The 20,940-nt window shown below is 42.8% G+C and overlaps 1 protein-coding gene across 1 annotated transcript; it reads left to right on the top strand.

Moving 5' to 3' along the window:
* The first annotated feature begins 3,585 nt into the window (after positions 1–3,585).
* Positions 3,586–20,610, top strand: LOC147325504 (uncharacterized). Its single transcript, XM_086300050.1, has 3 exons — positions 3,586–3,631; positions 3,742–3,899; positions 16,290–20,610. Exons 2-3 carry the CDS (start codon positions 3,763–3,765, stop codon positions 19,027–19,029), a joined length of 2,877 nt encoding a protein of 958 aa, XP_086156176.1. The 5' UTR covers positions 3,586–3,631; positions 3,742–3,762; the 3' UTR covers positions 19,030–20,610.
* Positions 20,611–20,940: the final 330 nt, after the last annotated feature.

Below are 20,940 nucleotides of genomic sequence, written 5' to 3'. Positions count from 1 at the left end.
CCCATCCTTCTTTACTACAAGGACGATGGGGCTACACCAAGCACTGTGTGATTCTTCTATTACTCCCAGCCTCAGCATTTCCTTCAATTCCCGGAAAACAATTTGCCTTCTATGTTCCGGCAGCCTGTAGGGCCGTGAACGCACCGTCACGCCAGGCCGCGTCTCAAAATGGTGCTCTATGAGAGAAGTACGGCCGGGCAAGGGGGAGAACACGTCGGCAAAGCGCTGTTGCAATGCAGCAACATCCGCCCTCTGGGCCTGTGTGAGATGGTCACTGCAATGGAGGGAGGCGGGGATGCTAGACTTTGGCGCCTCCGGCCCCAACTCATCTCTCCCTCTTACCAAGCTCACTAGAGAAGCGGTCTCCGCCTCCCTCCAGGCTTTGAGGAGGTTGAGGTGGTAAATCTGCGTGGCCCCGCCCCTGTCCGACCGTACCACTTCATAATCAACGTCCCCCACTCGCTGTGTGACCACGAAGGGTCCTTGCCACTTGGCGAGTAATTTAGAGCTGGAAGAAGGAAGTAACACAAGCACCTTATCTCCCGGTGAAAATTGCCTGAGTCTAGCCCCTCTGTCATACAGGCGTCGCTGCCGCTGCTGGGCCTGGAGCAAATTCTCCCGCGAGAGCCTCCCCAGTGTGTGCAGCTTTGCTCGCAGGTCCAGCACGTACTGAATTTCACTTTTCGCAGGGCTCGGACCTTCCTCCCAGTTTTCCTTAATCAGGTCGAGCACCCCCCGCGGCTTCCTGCCGTATAACAGCTCGAAGGGAGAAAATCCCGTGGAGGCCTGGGGCACCTCCCGCACTGCAAACAACAGAGGGTCTAACCAGCGATCCCAATTGCGTTCATCCTCGTGAAGGAACTTACGAATCATGGATTTTAAAGTCTTATTCAGCCTCTCCACCAACCCATCAGTCTGAGGGTGGTAGACGCTGGTCCGAATAGATTTAATACCCAGTAATTCGTACAGTTCCCGCAATGTGCGCGACATGAACGACGTGCCCTGGTCAGTCAGTATTTCTTTCGGAATACCGACTCGGGAGATGACCTGAAACAGTGCCTGCGCCACGCTCTTCGCTGAAATGGTGCGTAGCGGCACTGCTTCCGGGTACCGCGTTGCGTAGTCCACCAGGACCAGCACAAAGCGATAGCCGCGTGCACTCCGGTGCAATGGCCCGATGAGATCCATGCCAATACGCTCAAACGGGATCTCCATCAGCGGTAATGGGCGCAACGGCGCCTTTGGCACGGCCGGCTGGTTAACCAGCTGGCATTCGGGGCACGACGCACACCAGCGGCGCACGTCGGCCCAAATGCCCGGCCAATAGAATCGGGCCATTATGCGCTCCAGAGTTTTCTCGCCACCCAAGTGCCCTGCCATGGGGTTCGAATGAGCCGCCTGGAAAATCATTTCCCGGCGGCTTTGCGGCACCAATAACTGTGTGCGGATTTCATTAGTGTGAGTGTCACGGCTCACTCTATAAAGCCGATCGTTCCGCAATTGGAAATGAGGGTACGTTCGCGCAGCGTCGGGGCGCACCGAGCGACCATCAATATCCATCACTTGGTCATAGGCTGAGCGTAGGGTGTCGTCCCGAGACTGCTCTAGTGGAAAATCTTCCGTGGGGTACACAACGGGAGGCGGCGGGGCTTCCGTGGAAGTCCCCGCCTCCTCCTCCCCCCCAGAGTCAGCGTCGGTCGACCCCGCGTCACCGCCGAGCGCCGCGCAAACGTCACACGAATTTACAGACCGCGATCGCATCCCCGCGTACTGCCCCAGTAAGCTGTGGAACCCCGGCCAATTCGTACCCAAAATAAGGGGATGCGACAGGCGCGGGCTAACCGCCGCCTTCACTCTATGCGTTTTGCCCCTGAATTTCAGCAACAGTGACACTACTGGGTACTTGTGAATATCCCCGTGCACACATTTAACCTCCACCCAGTCAGCCTCCAACAATGCCCCGGGGCGAACCAAACTTTGGTGGACCAGAGTCTGCGTGCAGCCCGTGTCCACCAAAGCATGGCGAATACCCCCTTGACACCTTACCGGCACGCGGTACGTCACTCCTGGACCGGGGGCGGGCGCTGGAGCGCCGGCAACGCGGAACACCTGCCCCACCTCCATGAGCGGACAGTCTCGGCGCAGGTGCCCCGGCCGCCCACACTTCCAACAGTCCGGCCCCGGCGTCTGTGCGGCTCCCCGTGGCTCCGGGGCAACCTCGGCGGCCGCCGGGGTTCCGGCGGGAAGCAGCGGCCGGAACGGGTTCCTGGGGCTCCACCCTGCTGCCTGCTCCGTTCCCGCAGGGCCGCCGCCTCTCCTCTGCGACGCCGCCGCCGGTGGCCTGGGCGGCGGAACACGGGCGCCCCGCCGCGGCTCCTCACGGCCCGGTACCGGGTCGGCCGCCAGATGGTCCTCTGCCAGCGTCACCGCCGCCGTCAAATCCGCCGGGCGGTGGCAGCGAACCCAACGAGCCGTCGCCTCGGGCAGGCCTCCCACGAACTGCTCGAGGACGACCATGGTCAGCATCCGCGTCTCCCCAGCCGAGGGGCCCGGTCGCAGCCACCTCGCTGCCGCATCCTCCAGCTGCCGAGCCCAGGCAAACGGCCGCCTGACGAGCCGCCATCGCCGCCATGTCCACCATCATCTGGCCCAAGATCTGCAGCGGCTGGGCGGGCGGTGGGGCGGGCGGCGGCGCCGCCGGGGGAGCAGGGGGAGCCGGCAGGGGACCGGACATCACGCGTGGGTTTCGGCACCAGTGTAACGGTGGACCCAAGGAATACCAGCCGGAGCGACTTTGACAGTGCAGAACTTTTTATTAAGCTCGGGGTTGTACGTGGACACATATACTCCGCGCTCTCTTTCTCTGCTGTCACCTCCGTCTCCGTCTGTCACTGCCAACACATAAAGAGACACAATCACTGTCAGATCCCAGCACACCTGTTCACCCCGCCCCTGCGCCGCCCCGGGAGCTCACTGCGTCACGCCTCCTCTGCAGCTGGCCAAGGACCACACCCACGCCACACTAATAAAAAAAAAAGTGGAAATAAGACACATTTCCAAAAAATAAGGGTGCAGAATCTGTCTGTCTAACAGCGCTAACAATGTATACCTATAACTTATCTAGTATGAGCTCTGGGATGGCTTTAGCTCAGAAATTTGATGGACAAAAAAAATTAATACTTACACAAAATACATTATACAGAATCTCTGTAGGTATCTGTCCAACTCTCAGTTCTTATTCAACACAACAGAAAGTAAAGAGGCACCACCTTCAGCCTTTCTGCTTTACAAGGTTATTATTATTTATCTCAAGGTGAATTTTCTAATAAATAGACAAGTATATTAGCACAACAAAATACACAAATCACAAAAAATAATCAGCAAGGTTAAAAAGAGCCTTTGCCCAGCCCTACTTAAGATACCTTGCCTAATTCCACTGCAGTACAGCAGGTGCTACTACAACAGTAATATTGCAGGCGTATGTGTGTTAGAGGCTGTTATATTTTTAGATAGGGCTGTGCCTATCTAAATGTCTAACAGCAGGTTAATGACACCCAGACTGACAGTATATATAGCAGCAGAGCTGTTGGCAGTGTCACCACCCTGGTCACTCAGATTATCACCACTCAAGGTACAGCTCCTTGATCTCTGCAGGATGTGAGAGATATTAATGGCATTCAAAACTGAGTCAAAATACAAATCTAATACTTTTTCAAATGGTTTGTGTCTCTCTGTGTGCAGGGAGTTTGAAACAGCTTAAAGATGTCCAGTGAGAGGAACCCAGAGGTGGTTGGCTGCGGCGCCTCCATCATGAAGAACGTCTGGGAGATCAGAATGCGAGAGTATGAACTGAAGATAAAGCTGGAGGAGGAACGGATACTGAAGAGCGCTCTGCCCTCGTAAGGGAATGCATGTGTATACGTGTTTTGTTTGTTTGTTTATTTTATTTATAAAGGTTTTACTAAGACCATTTTTGTTAGTTATTTGAGTCTAGAGCACAGTAAACTCTACCTTCTAACAGCCCTAAAGTATAAGAGTGTTACAGAACTTACTGTCTTAATCTCTCAGAATATTAGTTACTTCTGATAAAGCAGAACAAGTCATTTTGATGTGTAAGTCTTACAGAGGTAAGTTGGTTTCTATATGACTTTTTGTTGCACTTATTTGCACTTCCATTTTTTCATTTGGCTTATGTCCAATTCAGTAAAATGAGCCCAAGTCTTAAAATGTCTTAAAATAGTTTAAACTAGATTTTTACTAACTTCTAACATTTTTTATTGCTCTAAATATGAGCTTTGCTGCCACAGTGTACATGTTTTTGCACTAGCACTTTCTTTCAGTGACACCTAGATTCTCTTCATCTCTAATACCCAAGAAAATCCAGAGTTCTGGTGAAAGTAATGGGGAGAGAAGAAAAGTTTAATAGATGATAATGTTGAAAGACTGACAAATTATTGAAATTAAAAGTGTTTCTTATGCCTAAAATTTGCTTTCATAAAAGGAACATAAAATATCAGGGATGATAATAATAAAAATAATAAAAAGGTAGAAATTATGGTGTCCTACAAGTAGAATTTGATCCATCATGAGACTAAAAGGTCAACAGTTAACCCTGATATCAGAGCTAAGAGAGGAGGTACATGCGCTAGAATGCCTTGGATGTCATGACACTTTAGGTAGCTCAGGCAGCTGAACTGATTTATTGGGACATGTAATGAATACCTGAAAAAAGTGACACGAATTACAGTTGGCCCTCAAAACTGAAAGAGAGAAGGTCAGAGTGAAGTTACCGTACGTACATTAAACATAAAAATTAAGACACTTTGGACGTTTGGAGTCTTCTCTCACCCCCATTCTCTGCGACCTGCTGGAGCAGGGGGGCTAGGACTAGGAGGAGGAGTTGGCCGTCCGACTGCGGTCTGGAGTGTGGAGCCTTCCTGCTGCTGCGGAGTCGGGGCGGTCTGCCTCTCCCCACCGCAGGGAAAAGGGAAACACCACCTGGGTCTGGGTGCAGTTCCCTCCTCCAGGGGCGGGGGCACCTAGACCCGGTTTGTAGAGTACGCTTGGGGAGTGTGATCATGTGTACAGCGTCTCTTTATGTCTGTCTCCACGTTGGTTGAGTGTGGAGTAAGTGCATATGAGAGCATGAGGGTGGGAATGGATGTTTGTATCTGTGTGTGCCTGTATGTCTGTGTCTATATGTCAGGTTGGGTGTCAGGCGCCACCTCTCTGGGGACATCTCAGGCCCTCCAAGGTTTGGAGGCCTATCTCCCCCTACCACCACTTCCCCTGCCAGTGGCGGACCCCCTCAGACATCGGTGCGTTGGTGGTTCTTTGTGTCCGGGGATGGGCGTCCAGGTACACACCGGCTCACTCCTTGGCGGCCGCTTATCGGGGCCTGGAGCCTGGGGCTCGCTCGGGCCACTTCGGAGGTGGGGTGCCCCCGGCCTCTCAGCCTGGGGCTCGGTCACTCAGGCGCAGCTGGCTGCCGGCGGAGCTCACGGGCGCGTCACTGCAACTCCCCCTGGCTTCTGCTCCGCGGCTGCTGAGTGAGCCCTCATCTGGGACTCTCCTCAGCTCTTTCTGGGACAGTGGCGCAGCTGCCCCTCTGTTGGTCTTCCTTGGTCTCTTGTGTTCTGGGGGCCTCTGGATGTCTGGAGTTTTGATCTCCTCCACACCTGCTTCACGCCCTGGAGGACGGGGCTGTGGCCCCCCCACACCCTCTAGCAGATTATTACATGAAGGAACCTTTTAAAAAACAAAAAACAAGCGCGTCCATGCTCACAGGTGTACACACGGGTGATCACACCCACAAACTACACCCTTTTTGGCTCCTACCTCAAAGCACACTGTGTTCTGTTGATCTTATGTGCTGCACAATAATGTTTAACATTTAGTATTTACTGTCATATTCCCATATATCATTGTGATGTTGTTTATTCTATTACTCTTGTTCTCTTCTGCTTGCTTTCTTTTTTCTTTCTCAGCAGGTGATCCAGGTGATTGATATATGCATTTTTTTTTCTCTGCCCGTTCTGTTGGTTTTTGTCTTTTGCCCTTCTCCCCTGTCCCTCTTCTCAGCTGTTTCTCTTTCCCTCTTTCTTTCTCCCCTTCTTTCCCCCAGTCAAGTCTGTCCCGTATTCAGTAAGTGAAAATAAAATAAACAATAAAAGGTGAATCAAATGGACCATTACGGCAAGGCTGGGATGGTCAGTTTGGTAAAGTAAATCCGTTGGGCATCTTTCTTTGCCTTTAGACAACAATTCTGATGGCAAAAGAGCCAAACGGGACAGGCCAAAAAAGAAAAAAAAAAAAAAAAAAAAAAAAAAAAAAGACACTTTAAACCACAAACAAATACAGAGGTTTCTTAATTTCCTGAACCAGGAAAATCAGATTCTGTTCTATTTCTGTCTAGGAATTTCCCTCTCTCGCTATATTCATTAAAGTGCATTTGAATTCAGTGTTTAGCAGTAGTTAGTAGAGACGGCACGATTCCACTTTTTTATGTTCGATAGCGATATCATAAATTTGGATATCGGCCGATACAGATATGAATTTTTTAATCAACAAAACTGTTTTTAATATCTTGCTGCTTTTTGTATAAGTTCATACTCAAGTTAAAAAACAAAACAAAACACTAAACCTATTCTGTCATACCTGTATGCAAAAACTACCCTGCACCCAAAATATTTCATAGTTCAGCAACACTGATCAATGTAATAAACTTAAACCTACTCCATCCTCCCTATTCTGGTATTTTAAAGAGTAAGCAACCTAACTAATAGGGTTGCAAACTCCCAGCAAAAAAATAAAAAATAGGGAACCACCCCCCACCTCATGATGCTTAATTGACGTAATCAACTTTAATTTGATGCAGTGTGGGGAAAAAAAATGCACCGAAATCAATTATTTTTCAAGAATAATTAAATAGATTCAACATCTTTCTTCAACAGAATTGCAGACTGCACAGATGGTATCTTCCCAAAGGAAAAAGTACTATAGCTTACTAGGGTATATTAGACTTAATAGTTACTATAATGGACTTCTATACATTTTACATCAGATTAAAACTTTGGGTGTAAGATTCAGATAATTATTTATTAAAAGCTAGACATTTGAAATGAGAATAAGAAAGACAAATATGTCTTTGTGCCCCCTTTTCCCTGTTAATGCCCTATCGACCCCCCTGGCTAAACTTTGCTAGATCCGCCCCTGCACAGGGATCCTGGTGTAGAAAGTAATAATAAATAAATTCTAACAACAGCTTAAGCTTAAACGTGCTGCTGTTGTTCAGCCACTGGTTTCCTCTTTCTGGCGCGAAGTGGGCGATAAACAAACAAGAGAGACGGACTCGCGACAGAAAAGCCGATCAGCTGATCATTGACAGGGCTGGACTGGGACAAAAAAAATCGGCCCGGGCATTTTAACTAGAGACCGGCCCACCAGGTATTATAGGAAAAGCCATAAAGCCTTTGAATGAAAACGAACACTGTTGTCACAGTGATGTACACTGTCTTGTTGGTATATATGTATCAATCTAATAAACTTAAACCTACACCATCCTCCCTGTTCTGGTATTCTAAACAGTACCCGAAAGTCGACTGCTTGGTCGAGTTAACCTCCTGTACTATCTACAACACATGGTGTAAACCTGAAATTAAGACAGAGGAGACTAGAGGTGAGACATGATCATTACTGATTATTGATGACAGATTTAAATATATTTTCATAAACCATTCATTTGCCACATCAATAAACAGCATGGCAGGGCAAAATATTTTTTCTAACATGGCAACCTTTAAAAAGTGAAAGGAGACAGAAAGACAGGTGAGAAAGAATAAAACTTAATTGACTTGAAAATGTGGGAAAATACTGGCATCATATACAGTACTTAGTTACTTCTGAAGAAATTATGATGGGACCCTAAAAAAGTACTATGTACAATAATGGATTTCTATACATTTTACATCAGATGAAAACGTTTGTTGTAAGATTCAGATAATTATTTATTAAAAGCGAGACATCTTAAATGAGAATAAGAAAGAAAAGTATGTCTTTGTGCCCCCCTTTCCCTGTTAATGCCCTACCTGGCCCCCCTGGCAAAACTTTGCTAGACCCGCCCCTGCACAGTTACCAGCTGTCAGCTACTTAGAAAAGGATCCTGGTGTTATTTGTCTCTCAGAAACAGTTCATAGCTTCCCTTCCACTCATTCATGTGACCTAAAAGGTAAACCTGTTTCTCCATCACCTGTTCAGCTCTGATGATTCAGTAAGGACATCTCCTGGTTTCATCTTCATGTTTCCCTCTCACCAGATAACCAAACCGATATCATGACCAGCAGGTTTACAGCTGTGGCTCCAGCAAACATCAGCTGATACTAGAAATTAATATTAAATAAATTCTAACAACAGCTGATCAAGCTTAAACGTGCTGCTGTTGTTTAGTGCGACATCCGCTGGTTTCTTCTTTCTGGCGCAAAGTGAGCGATAAACAAACAAGAGAGAAAAGCCGATCAGCTGATCATTGATCAGTTTTCATGATTGAAGTAAGAAACAGGAGAGGGAGGGGGAGAGAATGAGAGAAGAAGAGGCAGCTGTGCAGCAAAGACACAGAATAACTCCAGCTTCTGGTTCTCTTATTTGTGTGAAGAGTTTTGCAAAATTAGCCAATAGTTACAAAAAATGTGCTTGGGCAATCAGAAAAAACTGTTAAAAAAAAAAAAAAAAAAAAAAAAAAAAAAAAAAAAGAATAACTCCAGCTTTGTGTCTTTTTCATTGTAGCTGAAGTCCGAGACAAACTGTTCCTTTTCACCTCAATAAGAAACGCATAATATTTTCTCTGAATATGAGATGATTCCGTTTTTTACAGGATGGTTGGAAACTCTAATAACTAACCTCACAAATAAAATAAGATAAAACAAGTTCAACATCAGTAACATCATAGCACCCACCCAGTAGTATATAAACCAGGGGCGATTCTAGAATCAGAGCTTTGGGGGGTGCTGAGCACCCAGAGAGCTGCCCAGCCAGGCAAGATAAACCTGTCTCTGTCAGTCCCTGCATCCTTAAATGTTGTCCTGAGTTCTCTCTGACTGTCACTTTGGTGCATTTAAACCCCTGTTCCTCCCTGTCCTCATTGTCTGTTGTCTTCATCTCCGTTATCAGTCATCATAATTGTACCATCTCTGTGCAAGTCTGCAAATTTCTTTATTAAATCATAAGATTCTTAAATTCATCAAGTCTCTCTGTGCCTGGGTCCTCGTCACAAAACATGACATCACTGTTTTGTACATTTTAACACAATTTAATTCCCACATTTGTGAAAGAAAAGCAAAACACTTTTTTGAGAAGTCTGTAACAAAATCATCAAATCTCATAAAGGTTATTTAAATGCTGCAAAAGAAGAATGGATTGGAATAAAAAAAATACACATCCTAACCTTAATTACTGCGGGAGAATAATGAATGATGCTCATAGTGAGTAAAAAGTAAACTGAGTGCATTTTTTGGACAGAGATTTACTTTTAATGTGTATGTATAATATAATACAGATACATAAAAAACACTCCCAAAACAGAATAAATTATTACAAATAAATTATTACAAAATATTAATAAAAAACTATAAAAATGGAGGCAACTTTGCCTGTGGTAGAATGTATACAATGTATGAAAAAATCTTTACTGCAGACACTAATTTTACTAATTTAATAATACTAATTTTGTGTTGTAAGATTTATGAGTTTCATTCTTTCATAGTGGTACTTGGGAGAGCTTGACATTTTATCAGGTGGTACACACTGTAAGAAGTTTGAGAAACACTAATAAGTGTATGTGTGCTTTTGGAAAACATTTAAAGCTGCTGTACAGAATCTTTGAAACAAGCTTAAAATTTTTTAGAATATAAACAGAGCACTCTGCTTCTCTTTACAGCTCCTCACTCCACCAGGGCTGTTTGGCTTTTTCTGATAGTGTGCAAATGTGATGTATGTACTGCAGCAGTCATACAGACAACTGGACGGTCCAAAAGTTGGCCTACCTATTACTGGCTGAGGTTTTAGTAGAGTTGTGGCTGAACCACATAAAAATATATCATTAATTTTAATCTCCCCAATCAATGATAATGTTATGTTGGAATGTTTTTAAAGAGGGTCAAAAATGTTTCAACCCAGTTTGTTTTGCAGATTCTGTACAGCAGCTTTAATATAGGGAGGACACAACTTCCAGATTGTTTGAGTAAAATCAGGTTTTTTCTCTTTGTCAGTTTAACAGTTTCTGTTGTGCCTGTCACTGTTCCCTGTCTGTTTTCTTACCTGGTTCTTCCTGACGTTGTACTTTCTCCTCACGTTCCCTCTTTCCTCTCTCCCTCTTTGGACTGACAATCATACACAAATAGATTGTATTAGCTTAGATGAAAAAATACTATTAAGATCACTAACAAAAAGTCCTCTCTCGGTGTACTTTCAACCATAAGGCAAATAACCACATGAACATCTAATAAAAGACATAAATATTGAAACACTGATCCAACATTATTCTTGATTGATGGATCATTTGATTTTACACTTTTACCTGAATGTGGCTCCTTTTTTTGAAAAAACTTCCTCATATCCATTATGAACCTGGCTGTCTCTGTACACACACACCAGGAGTTATAAGGTTGATGGGCATTCAGTTAGTTAGCTAGTATCCATTTCAAACAGGACAGTGGTAACAACAGCAGGCTACGGAGAATTTAAAGTTTTAGATTTTAAATAGTCTGCATACATTTCAATGTTAGCAACAGGACGGTGAAATGTCGCTGAATTTACTACAGAGCAGGACGGATTGTAGGGTAGCAAACATCGTCGGAAAACACGTTGATTCATTTTGAAAATGTGCTAAAATCGCCCCTGATATAAACTCCGTCATGCTAGCTAGTACGCAGTACGAGTTATTGTAACTGACTGTAAAAAGTCAGCATAACGAAAATAAACTCCACCTAAACTTGATTTACATCTGACCCAGATAGACTGCAGGTCATAACTTCTTACCTGAAGTTCAGTTCACCGCCTCGGGTCTCTGCTCCTCCTGCCTTTCCGTCATCCACCTGCTGGCCTCCACCACTTGCTAATGTTACTGAATCTGTGGAAGCTCGCAATAGCCACCACCAAACAACTGAGTTATTTTTATACATCTCCCAGCATCTGGCCAATCCACCACCTTTCAGTGTTTATACCGTTACGGAAAAAAACAAAGCAAAAACATCGGCCCATAAAAACAAAAAATCACCAGTCCAGCTATGATCATTGATCAGTTTCATGATTGAAGTAGCAGCAGGAGAGGGAGGGAGAGCGAAGAGGCAGTCGCTCCATATATCGGTTGTTAAGCTTAATGTGGGAATGCTTTACAAACATTCAGAGATGAACTTACACACTTGCTTTACTTCTCTCTGGGATAACTTCAAGGCTACAAATACACACAGCACGTGATGCATACTGCTACAACGTGCTACAGTTATTAGCCGAGTTACACCATGTTGCAAGTTTTGTGAGGTGCTTTTATGATATTTAATGGATCGGATTTCATTTTTTATTTCCCTCCGATATCCAATCCAGTAATTTACGTCAGTGTCGGACTGATACCGATACGTAATATCGGATTGGTCCATCTCTAGTAGTTAGATCTAATATTCTTATAAAACTAATACCTTAAATTCAAAAGCCAAGTTGTGACTGTAATTTCAACACTCTTTGAGAAGCATAGGGCTTCAGCAGTTTCATGTCATGTTGGGGCATTCTCTTTTTCACTTTTTCTTATGAATTGCAATTAAACAATTTTTCGAGTGACATTTGACTGGTTGCACTGACAGGTTCAGATTAGAGTTGAATATCAGGAGCTTGGTTTTAATGTCGCTCTTGATCTCCAGACAGGTCCCAGGATTGTGAAGTCTTGCTGAGCTTTCTTGATGCTGGCTGTGCCCTTCTCTGTATCTGTCACGGCTGCGCAACAGTCGTGTGGTGAATTGAGAAAAGGATCCAAAATGCAGGCACTGGCTGGGGTGCGAGTGAATGTTTATTTACAGAGGTGATAAGGTGACAAAAACAGGAGGAGCAGAGCGAGGAGAAAACAAACCTAAACTGGGGAAAACTAAAGAACTCAACTTAAACCAAACATGCACAGGAGGAGGAACAAAATGCACAAAGAAAGCTGGCGGCGAGACGCAGCCTGAACACCGGGTTACACAGAATTATGCAAACGGACATGGAGTTAAACAGACGACACGACAGAGAGCTCAGGAAAACACAGGGCTTAAATACACAGGGAGTAATCAGGGAATAGGCCACAGGAGGGAGACACAGCTGGGAGCAATTAGGCTAACGAGACAGGGGAGAGGTAAAACTGAACACACTGACATGAGACATGAACTTTCAGAATAAAACAGGAAACTAACAGACACAGAGAACCAGACAGGACACTGAACTTGACAGGCAGACTCATGAGCAGACACAATAACACCATGGACAGACAGAGAGAACACGGGCAGGCATGAAACAAAAACACTAACACATAGCAAACCTAAACAAAAGACAAAACAGAATAACCGAGAACAAAGAATAATATAAAGAAACACAATACACCGAGTCCTCAGACTCAGGACCATGACAGTATCTCTTGAAATGCTTATTTTTCTCTTCATATAAAGTGAATTCATTCGTATTTTCCATTGCCTGTCCATCAACCCAATAGCTCCTCTTGTTTGCTGTAGATCTCCAGGACTTTATTGTTCTAATGGATGATTTTAAGGTGCAAGCACAGTAAAATCTCTCGGAACCCATCAACTTTAAGACGTTGTTAAGGGTTCAATATTGAGGATGGGTACAAGAGGTGATCGAAGAATAACCACACTGATCCGGCCGGGTGAAGTCAAACAATGATTTAATGCACGCGTGGGAAGATCACTGCGTACGCAGACAGCAATTGATGATCTTTGACAAATCAAAGCATAAGCATATATTTTATACCATCATGGCTTAAATTTAATGACGCCCCCTCAATGTTAGATCCATTTCATACATAGGTCAGATCAAAACCACAATAACTTTTAACACAGTTTAAAAAGAACATTGTCTTCGTCTTCACGGCAGGTACTTCCTGTCACTGCCGGATGCTCGTTTATCATCTTGACACATCAGCAGCAGTTCTGCGACAAACTGCTCTTTTTGCAACCCCGAGCAAAACATGATTAAACTTTCACCTATAAATGATTCTCTCTGAGTGTGTGTGTGTGTCTACGTGTGTGTGTGTGTGTGTGTGTGTGTGTGTGTGTGTGTGTGTGTGTGTGTGTGTGCTAACCACAATTGCACCCTATTTCACCTCGTCGACTAGCTCCTGACCTCTCACCAGACAGAGAGACAGAAGCCACTCTCATATACAGTGGGGCAAAAAAGTATTTAGTCAGCCACCGATTGTGCAAGTTCCCCCACTTAAAATGATGACAGAGGTCAGTAATTTGCACCAGAGGTACACTTCAACTGTGAGTGACAGAATGTGAAAAAAAAATCCATGAATTCACATGGTAGGATTTGTAAAGAATTTAGTCGTAAATTAGGGTGGAAAATAAGTATTTGGTCACCTCAAACAAGGAAAATCTCTGGCTCTCACAGACCTGTAACGTCTTCTGTAAGAAGCTTTTCTGTCCCCCACTCGTTACCTGTATGAATGGCACCTGTTTGAACTCATCATCTGTATAAAAGACACCTGTCCACAGCCTCAAACAGTCAGACTCCAAACTCCGCCATGGCCAAGACCAAAGAGCTTTCGAAGGACACCAGGAAAAGTATTGTAGACCTGCACCAGACTGGGAAGAGTGAATCTACAATAGGCAAGCAGCTTGGTGTGAAAAAATCAACTGTGGGAGCAATCATCAGAAAATGGAAGACATACAAGACCACTGATAATCTCCCACGATGTGGGGCTCCACGCAAGATCTCATCCCGTGGGGTCAAAATGATCATGAGAACGGTGAGCAAAGATCCCAGAACCACACGGGGGGACCTGGTGAATGACCTGCAGAGAGCTGGGACCAAAGTAACAAAGGTCACCATCAGTAACACACTACAACGGCAGGGAATCAAATCCCGCAGTGGCAGACGTGTTCCGCTGCTGAAGCCAGTGCATGTCCAGGCCCGTCTGAAGTTTGCCAGAGAGCACATGGATGATACAGCAGAGGATTGGGAGAATGTCATGTGGTCAGATGAAACCAAAGTAGAACTTTTTGGTATAAACTCAACTCGTCGTGTTTGGAGGAAGAAGAATACTGAGTTGCATCCCAAGAACACCATACCTACTGTGAAGCATGGGGGTGGAAACATCATGCTATGGGGCTGTTTTTCTGCCAAGGGGACAGGACGACTGATCCGTGTTAAGGACAGAATGAATGGGGCCATGTATCGTGAGATTTTGAGCCAAAACCTCCTTCCATCAGTGAGAACCTTGAAGATGAAATGAGGCTGGGTCTTCCAACATGACAATGATCCAAAACACACCGCCCGGGCAACAAAGGAGTGGCTCCGTAAGAAGCATTTGAAAGTCCTGGAGTGGCCTAGCCAGTCTCCAGACCTCAACCCCATAGGAAATCTGTGGCGGGAGTTGAAAGTCCGTGTTGCTCGGCGACAGCCCCAAAACATCACTGCTCTCGAGAAGATCTGCATGGAGGAATGGACCAAAATACCAGCTACTGTGTGTGCAAACCTGGTAAAGACCTATAGTAAACGTTTGACCTCTGTTATTGCCAACAAAGGTTATGTTACAAAGTATTGAGTTGTATTTTTGTTATTGACCAAATACTTATTTTCCACCCTGATTTACGAATAAATTCTTTACAAATCCTACCATGTGAATTCATGGATTTTTTTTTCACATTCTGTCTCTCACAGTTGAAGTGTACCTCTGGTGCAAATTACTGACCTCTGTCATCATTTTAAGTGGGGGAACTTGCACAATCGGTGGCTGACTAAATACTTTTTTGCCCCACTGTATGTAATAACCGAACTGAAATTATGTATATGTCATCTACTGAATAAATGTTTTAATCAAGAACCTCTACTAAAAGCTTAATACAAGAATATGAACTTATAAACGATAATTAAAAATAACCTGATATAAGTGTTTTGTAAGCCTGTATTGCAATTCCTTCTATGTTCTAGTTTCCCTCAGCATGTATCACCTGGACCATCACGCCAGTGAAGCTTAAGACCCTTAATGAACCGAACATCAACTCAAAATAAGCACAGATATGCAATATGTATAAAATAGTTATAACTGCATCTGGAATACAAGGTTAATATGATAACAGTATGCATAAGCCTCTTAAGGCCATCTTAAAACTATCGGTTACATTGTTAAAGCAATGATTATACTGCAGATTATATTGTACTGGTAAAATACTTTTGTTCATTCCCACAACGTGCAAGGTCATCTGTAAAGTCATGGTCCTCCTGCCTGCTAGGCAGCATGATGATATCATAGAATCAGTGTAGGTAAAATGATATAGATGGAAATATAGACAAAAATCTTCAGGACCCTAAGATAATCCTGTGTGTTAATTTTAGTTTCTTGTCTCCTGATTATGTAAGATTTTCCAATAAGTTTCCAAATAAAGACAGGCTTTGTATATTACAGTAAGACTCCATAAGCAGGACAATGTAAAAGAACATAAACATGAAATAAATTTTCGCGAACTAATTCATAATGTGTTTTTGTAAAAACCACTGCAGAAGTTTTTAAACTGGATTTCACTAGCTGGGTCCATGTTCTGAAATTCTGATACTTAATCTCCAATTAAAGGTGGTTAAAATTATCTGGTTGTCAACATGAGCATTACATGAAGTTCCAGCCTTCAGTCTTCTGTAAAAAAAAAAAAAAAAAGGTCAATTATTCCTGCATTTATGGCCATGTTTATGTAGTTGGAAAAAGTTGAGTGAGGCTAATAACATTCTGTCCTGAACAAATTAGTGCTTGATCAAAACAATTTGTCAGAAAAGTCCTAATTTTAATACTGTAAAAATCACAAACATGAAGTGCTCTTTATTCTAATTTCAAAATCAGCTTTCTTTTACTGATTTAGACTTTTACCTGAAAGTTGAAATATGTACTTTATGAATAACGTTAGTTGTATCACATGATAATCACTTTAGGCTGTAAAAATGCAAGTGCAAGAACAACATAATCATCATGGGCTTATTGTTTACATTAAAGTGTGATGATTGTTATAGGTTATGCATTTTTTCTTCTATGTGTGTTTCTACAGAATTAACCAGGACTGGGCAAATCGTATGGTTTCTAAAGTGGTAGGATACAAAGGGGTGCAAAGGAAAATCAAGTCACCTGAGGCTCAGATAGACAACAATATCTGGAAGAGCAAACAGCCCCAGCTTCCTCGTATTCTTCCTCAGGTCACATGCTCAGGTCCACTCAGCAGACCAAGAAGCCACAGCAAAGGCCTCTCTACTGCAGTTCCCAACCTTAAAGACAAAAGAGGTCAGGACAAAAAAATAAATGGGATGCAATTACTCATGTTCATAACTCAAACTCAACCTTCCACTTTGGTGTGGGGGAAATCATGGAAGTACAACAAATCCTTGCGATCACCAACAGAGAGTGCCATAGACTGGGGCCAGTGCTGGATGTTTGCAACCCAGCAACCTTGCTCTGAAACTGGGAAACCTTGGTCAAATGAGCCAAATGTGATAAATCCACAGAACCTTAATGTCTGGATAAAACCTGACAATAGGAAGATGGATTCACAGCAGCTAAATTTGAATCTTCCCATTGAAGATTGGCAGATGTCCTGGAAAAAATCTGATCCATGCAGCAAAGAAGATACAAATGGAGAGAATATCCCCAAATCTGGATTTTTTACATTGCTGCTTGAGACTGAGCACCACGATGAAGTCTTGCACTCATCAGAATGGAGTGAGTCATGGAGATCAACCAAATCAGCAATTCAGCAGGATCCAATCAGTGTTCCAGGTGATGGTATATTGAATGAGTGTGTTGCTAGGAAGCAAGACAAAAATCAAGAGATAAGCTCTGAGTGGGAAGAATGTTGGAGGCTTGTAAACCACCATTGCTACAACAAATCGGAGGTGCCTCAACACAAAAAATCTCAGAGTTCAGAGTGGGCAAACTCATGGCAAGTAGCTATGGTGGTTGTTAACAAGTCTCAGAATTCAAATCCTACTTTGAAAAAAGATGATGACTTTAATGACCACAACCAACAGAAAGAGCCCTGTTTCCACAAAATCATGCCTATGTCACATGAGCATAAAGACAACCATCTATACTTGCAGCATTGCAAAGAATTTAATGGAGTCTCTGAGTGGAGCAAGTCATGGCAGGTGACCAAAAACAACTCAGAACCATGTGAGGAAATAGAGAAAGTCCTTAAGACTTTGCCACCAAGGGCAGAAACTGCTTTGGAGTTTCAGTTGTTGGACAACAACTCTAAGGTGTATTTTTCAACTTCAGAAGAAGCAGATTTACAGTATGAGCAACTGAAACACAACATAATATATCAGCCAAAGAGCGAATTCAGCCAGTCTAGGTTATTTCTTCTGAAATATTTAGAAAAAAATTTGCCTTGCTCAGAACTGAGGGACTCTTGGAGGACAATAAAGCATAGAATGAGGTTGGAGAGAAGAAGACTGAGGATAAACCTACCCAGCTCTTTCAAAGATTCACAAAAGGGGGGTTATATGAAGCCAGCTGCTGCAGAGTGGAATGACTCATGGAAGTTTACATGCCAGCCCTTGTACCAAGTGCTTGACCTGTGGCAGCAGGGTTGGTCCACCCCAGCTCAAAACCGTGTAGCTCGAGCAAAGTACCAGAGCCACATTGTACTTGTAGAATTCCCTAGTAGTGAGGGAACTGGGGAGTGGAGCTTGAAGGAATCGTGGAAGTTCTCAAGACACCAGAATCGATCAGAACCTGGACAGGAAAAGGTGCAAATCCACCAAGGAAATTGTACTTCTCACAATCCTGACAACTCATGGACACAAGGGAGACATGTCACTGCAATTTCAGACTGGGAAACATCCTGGATGGTCTCAGAGACTCAGTTGCATCATGATAAACCCTCCTTAACTCAGTGGAGAGAAGCCTGGAAGTGGTCGATGTACCACACACACTGGACTGAATCAATGCGTAGAGAGAACTGGGTGAATGAATCATTTGAAATCGAACCCCTAAAGGGGAAGACTTCCATGCAGAGAATCAAAGCAAAAATGAGCTGGTCTTTTGACAGCCAGATTTTCAGGGAAAGATACCATGAGAAAGATTGGAGCCCTTCATGGAAAGCTGCATCTCTTTTCAGTCATCAGCCAAGTCATTTTGAATCTTCAGAAATAAGTAGGCAAAGCATAAGCAACACTATTCAACAGCAACATGCCAGTGCAAGTGAGCATGGATGCAAGTGGGGAAAGTCATTCAGACTTGCCAACCCAATGCCACAAGTGGAAAAATCCTGGTGGGAGTCCCCTTCTAACCATTGTCAGTATACAGTCGAATGGTCAAGAGAAAAGAAAATACAAAATGACATCAGAAACATGTGTGACAACAATACACCAAACTACAGCCTTTGGAGAAACTCCCATGAGTTCCTGCAGAGTGCCAAGGTGCATAACAAAGAGAAAAGAAAGCTAAAGGGAACCAATGACCCAAGGGTCATCATAACAAAAACAGCCAAAACAAGAAGGCATTTGTACTCCAACAATGACAAGGACAAACAATTAGAAAAGAAGTGGGCAGGATGCCACCTCTTGCGCAAAACCCAACCATGTTCAAGGAAAGTTAGCTCAGGAAAAAAGCTAAATCCTGAGGATAAAACCAATGAACAGATCCCTGAAGAGTGGGAAGAATCTTGGAGATTCTTGGTTAGGCCTGATAGTTTGAAAAAGCAAATGTCCTTCAAGTTGCTGTCAGGTTGGAATGATTCCTGGAAGTTCCTAGTTCCACCATACAAACCTCTCAATGGCCCAAAAGCAAAATAGGTAGAACATGACTATGTAGTTCATCTGATTTGTGAATCTCTGTCTTTCAGATTATATGCAAACCCTTTACTAACAAGCTAATGGCTAGCTAATCTTTGGTAAACGAATTTTTTAAATTGGCCTCTAGAAAGAAATGTTCACATTTTTCCCTTTTTGTATAAAGAGCTTCACAACAAAAATACTTACAATAAATTATGAGTTATAGTATTGTCAGTTTCACAAGGAGAGGAAGGGACTCTGGGTCTTTTTCACAAGCAGCTTAAAAGGGCTGGACAAAATGTTTGATTGGCATAGCACACTTTTTCCAATCATTAGGACACAAAGACAAAGGTTAATTTTAGCACTTGCAAGGATGTGTCTATTTTTTTTAATTTTTTTTAATTAAGTCAACGGCGAAAAGTCTTGTTAAAGTGTGCTAAAGCATTCCCCTAACATATTCTGGCTACTGTAAGAGCTGAACCAATTAATTTCTGGTATGCACAATCAAAACTAATATTTATGATTGAGGAAAAACAGAGTAAGTGAAGTTGTACGTGAAGTTTGAATTGTTGAGGAAAGAATTGTAGTGGCTGGACAAAGTTACATGAAAGTGCTTGGTAGTGTTTATGAAAGTGAATATTATGTCAAACAATGTATTTCAACTGAAGGAGTAAAAAATTTGTCTCATGAATTTCTGCACAGTGGTACAAAAACTACTATAAATATGAATATCATGTTCACTTGTACGTTAGTAGCTAAAAGGAACTTCAAATCTGGTTTCAGACATTAAATGTTTGTGCATCACAGTTTCATATTTCCTTCACTAAATTCCCTGCATTCATTGTTGTTATAGGACATAACATTTACATTTAATACTGATATTGGCGCACATTAAATAAAAGAATGTTTGTTTTGATTACAATCCTCTATCTTGGCTGGAAGGGCAGTGCTAAATATATGGTCAGTTTTAAAATGCATAATTTTCACACTTTGGTCCAAGTTGGAACAATCAGAAAAAGCCATACCATAAAATTGGACCCTTAAGTCACTCTTGTATCTGTATTTCAGCTCATTTGGTTCAAACCAAGGGGGGAAATTATTTACTGTTTCTTTATGCATTTTGCTGATTGTTTTCTTAATCGCAATTGATATTTGAGAAGTTAAGCTTCGTAGTTAAAATTAAGAGCGACACTGTTGCTATTTTAAAAATAACCTGCTTTAAATAATAGGTCAGATGCATAAGTTACTCATGTGAGACCTCTTGAGTGCCAAGGAGACAGGAAATCTGGATGTTTACAAAATACATGTTTTGGAAATATATAAGCTGATAATAGCATCTGCTGAGGCAGGTCACTTATAGACTGCCATGCTTATAAAAGAAATAGGCTCACTGAGAACACCTAGTGGACAGGATCAACATGACAGAAGTTTAGAGTTTTAATGCTGTCAGACATATTTATTGTTTCCCCTGATTAAAAATATATAAGCATGAAAATATAAATTTGTTGCTATTATTACGTTGAGGGTATTATGTTCTTTGTTTTGAGGGTTTTTGTGTTGTTTTTGAATCATGTACCTATACTACAATAAAGATGATACAGCAATAAATAAAGTTATGATTGTTCTTGTTAGTGGTTGTCTTGATATATTTCTTGAGACTACTTTGCTGTAACACACTCTATCATTCGAGACTGTTATAATAATTTAATGAGATTATAGTCAGAATTAGTAATTTCATAATAATATCTCAGTGCCAACATGAAAATGGTTAAACTAGATAAAAATATCTGCAGCACAATCAATACTTGCAGCTAATTTTCTTGCTCTCTCGCCAACAAACAGTTCACTGTCACAGATTATATTTTAATCTTTTTTGTTATTGGTAAAAACAGGTAGCTGTTTGCAGAGAGTACATTTCTAAAAACCCCTTTT

This window comes from Aulonocara sp. 'chitande type north' Nkhata Bay, linkage group LG7 (assembly GCF_057382095.1).
Source record: "Aulonocara sp. 'chitande type north' Nkhata Bay isolate Kocher_YH1m ecotype deep benthic linkage group LG7, A_spYH_male_GT1.1, whole genome shotgun sequence".
NCBI classification, from domain to species: domain Eukaryota; kingdom Metazoa; phylum Chordata; class Actinopteri; order Cichliformes; family Cichlidae; genus Aulonocara; species Aulonocara sp. 'chitande type north' Nkhata Bay.
This window is presented reverse-complemented; position numbering and strand designations above follow the sequence as displayed.

What these genes read in the sequence shown, in the direction of transcription:
- LOC147325504 (XM_086300050.1), top strand. Translation starts at nt 3,763, where the DNA reads ATGTCCAGTGAGAGGAACCCAGAGGTGGTTGGCTGCGGCGCCTCCATC. An exon ending in CTGAAGAGCGCTCTGCCCTC is followed by an intron (nt 3,900 to 16,289) that starts GTAAGGGAATGC and finishes GTGTTTCTACAG; the next exon opens with AATTAACCAGGACTGGGCAA.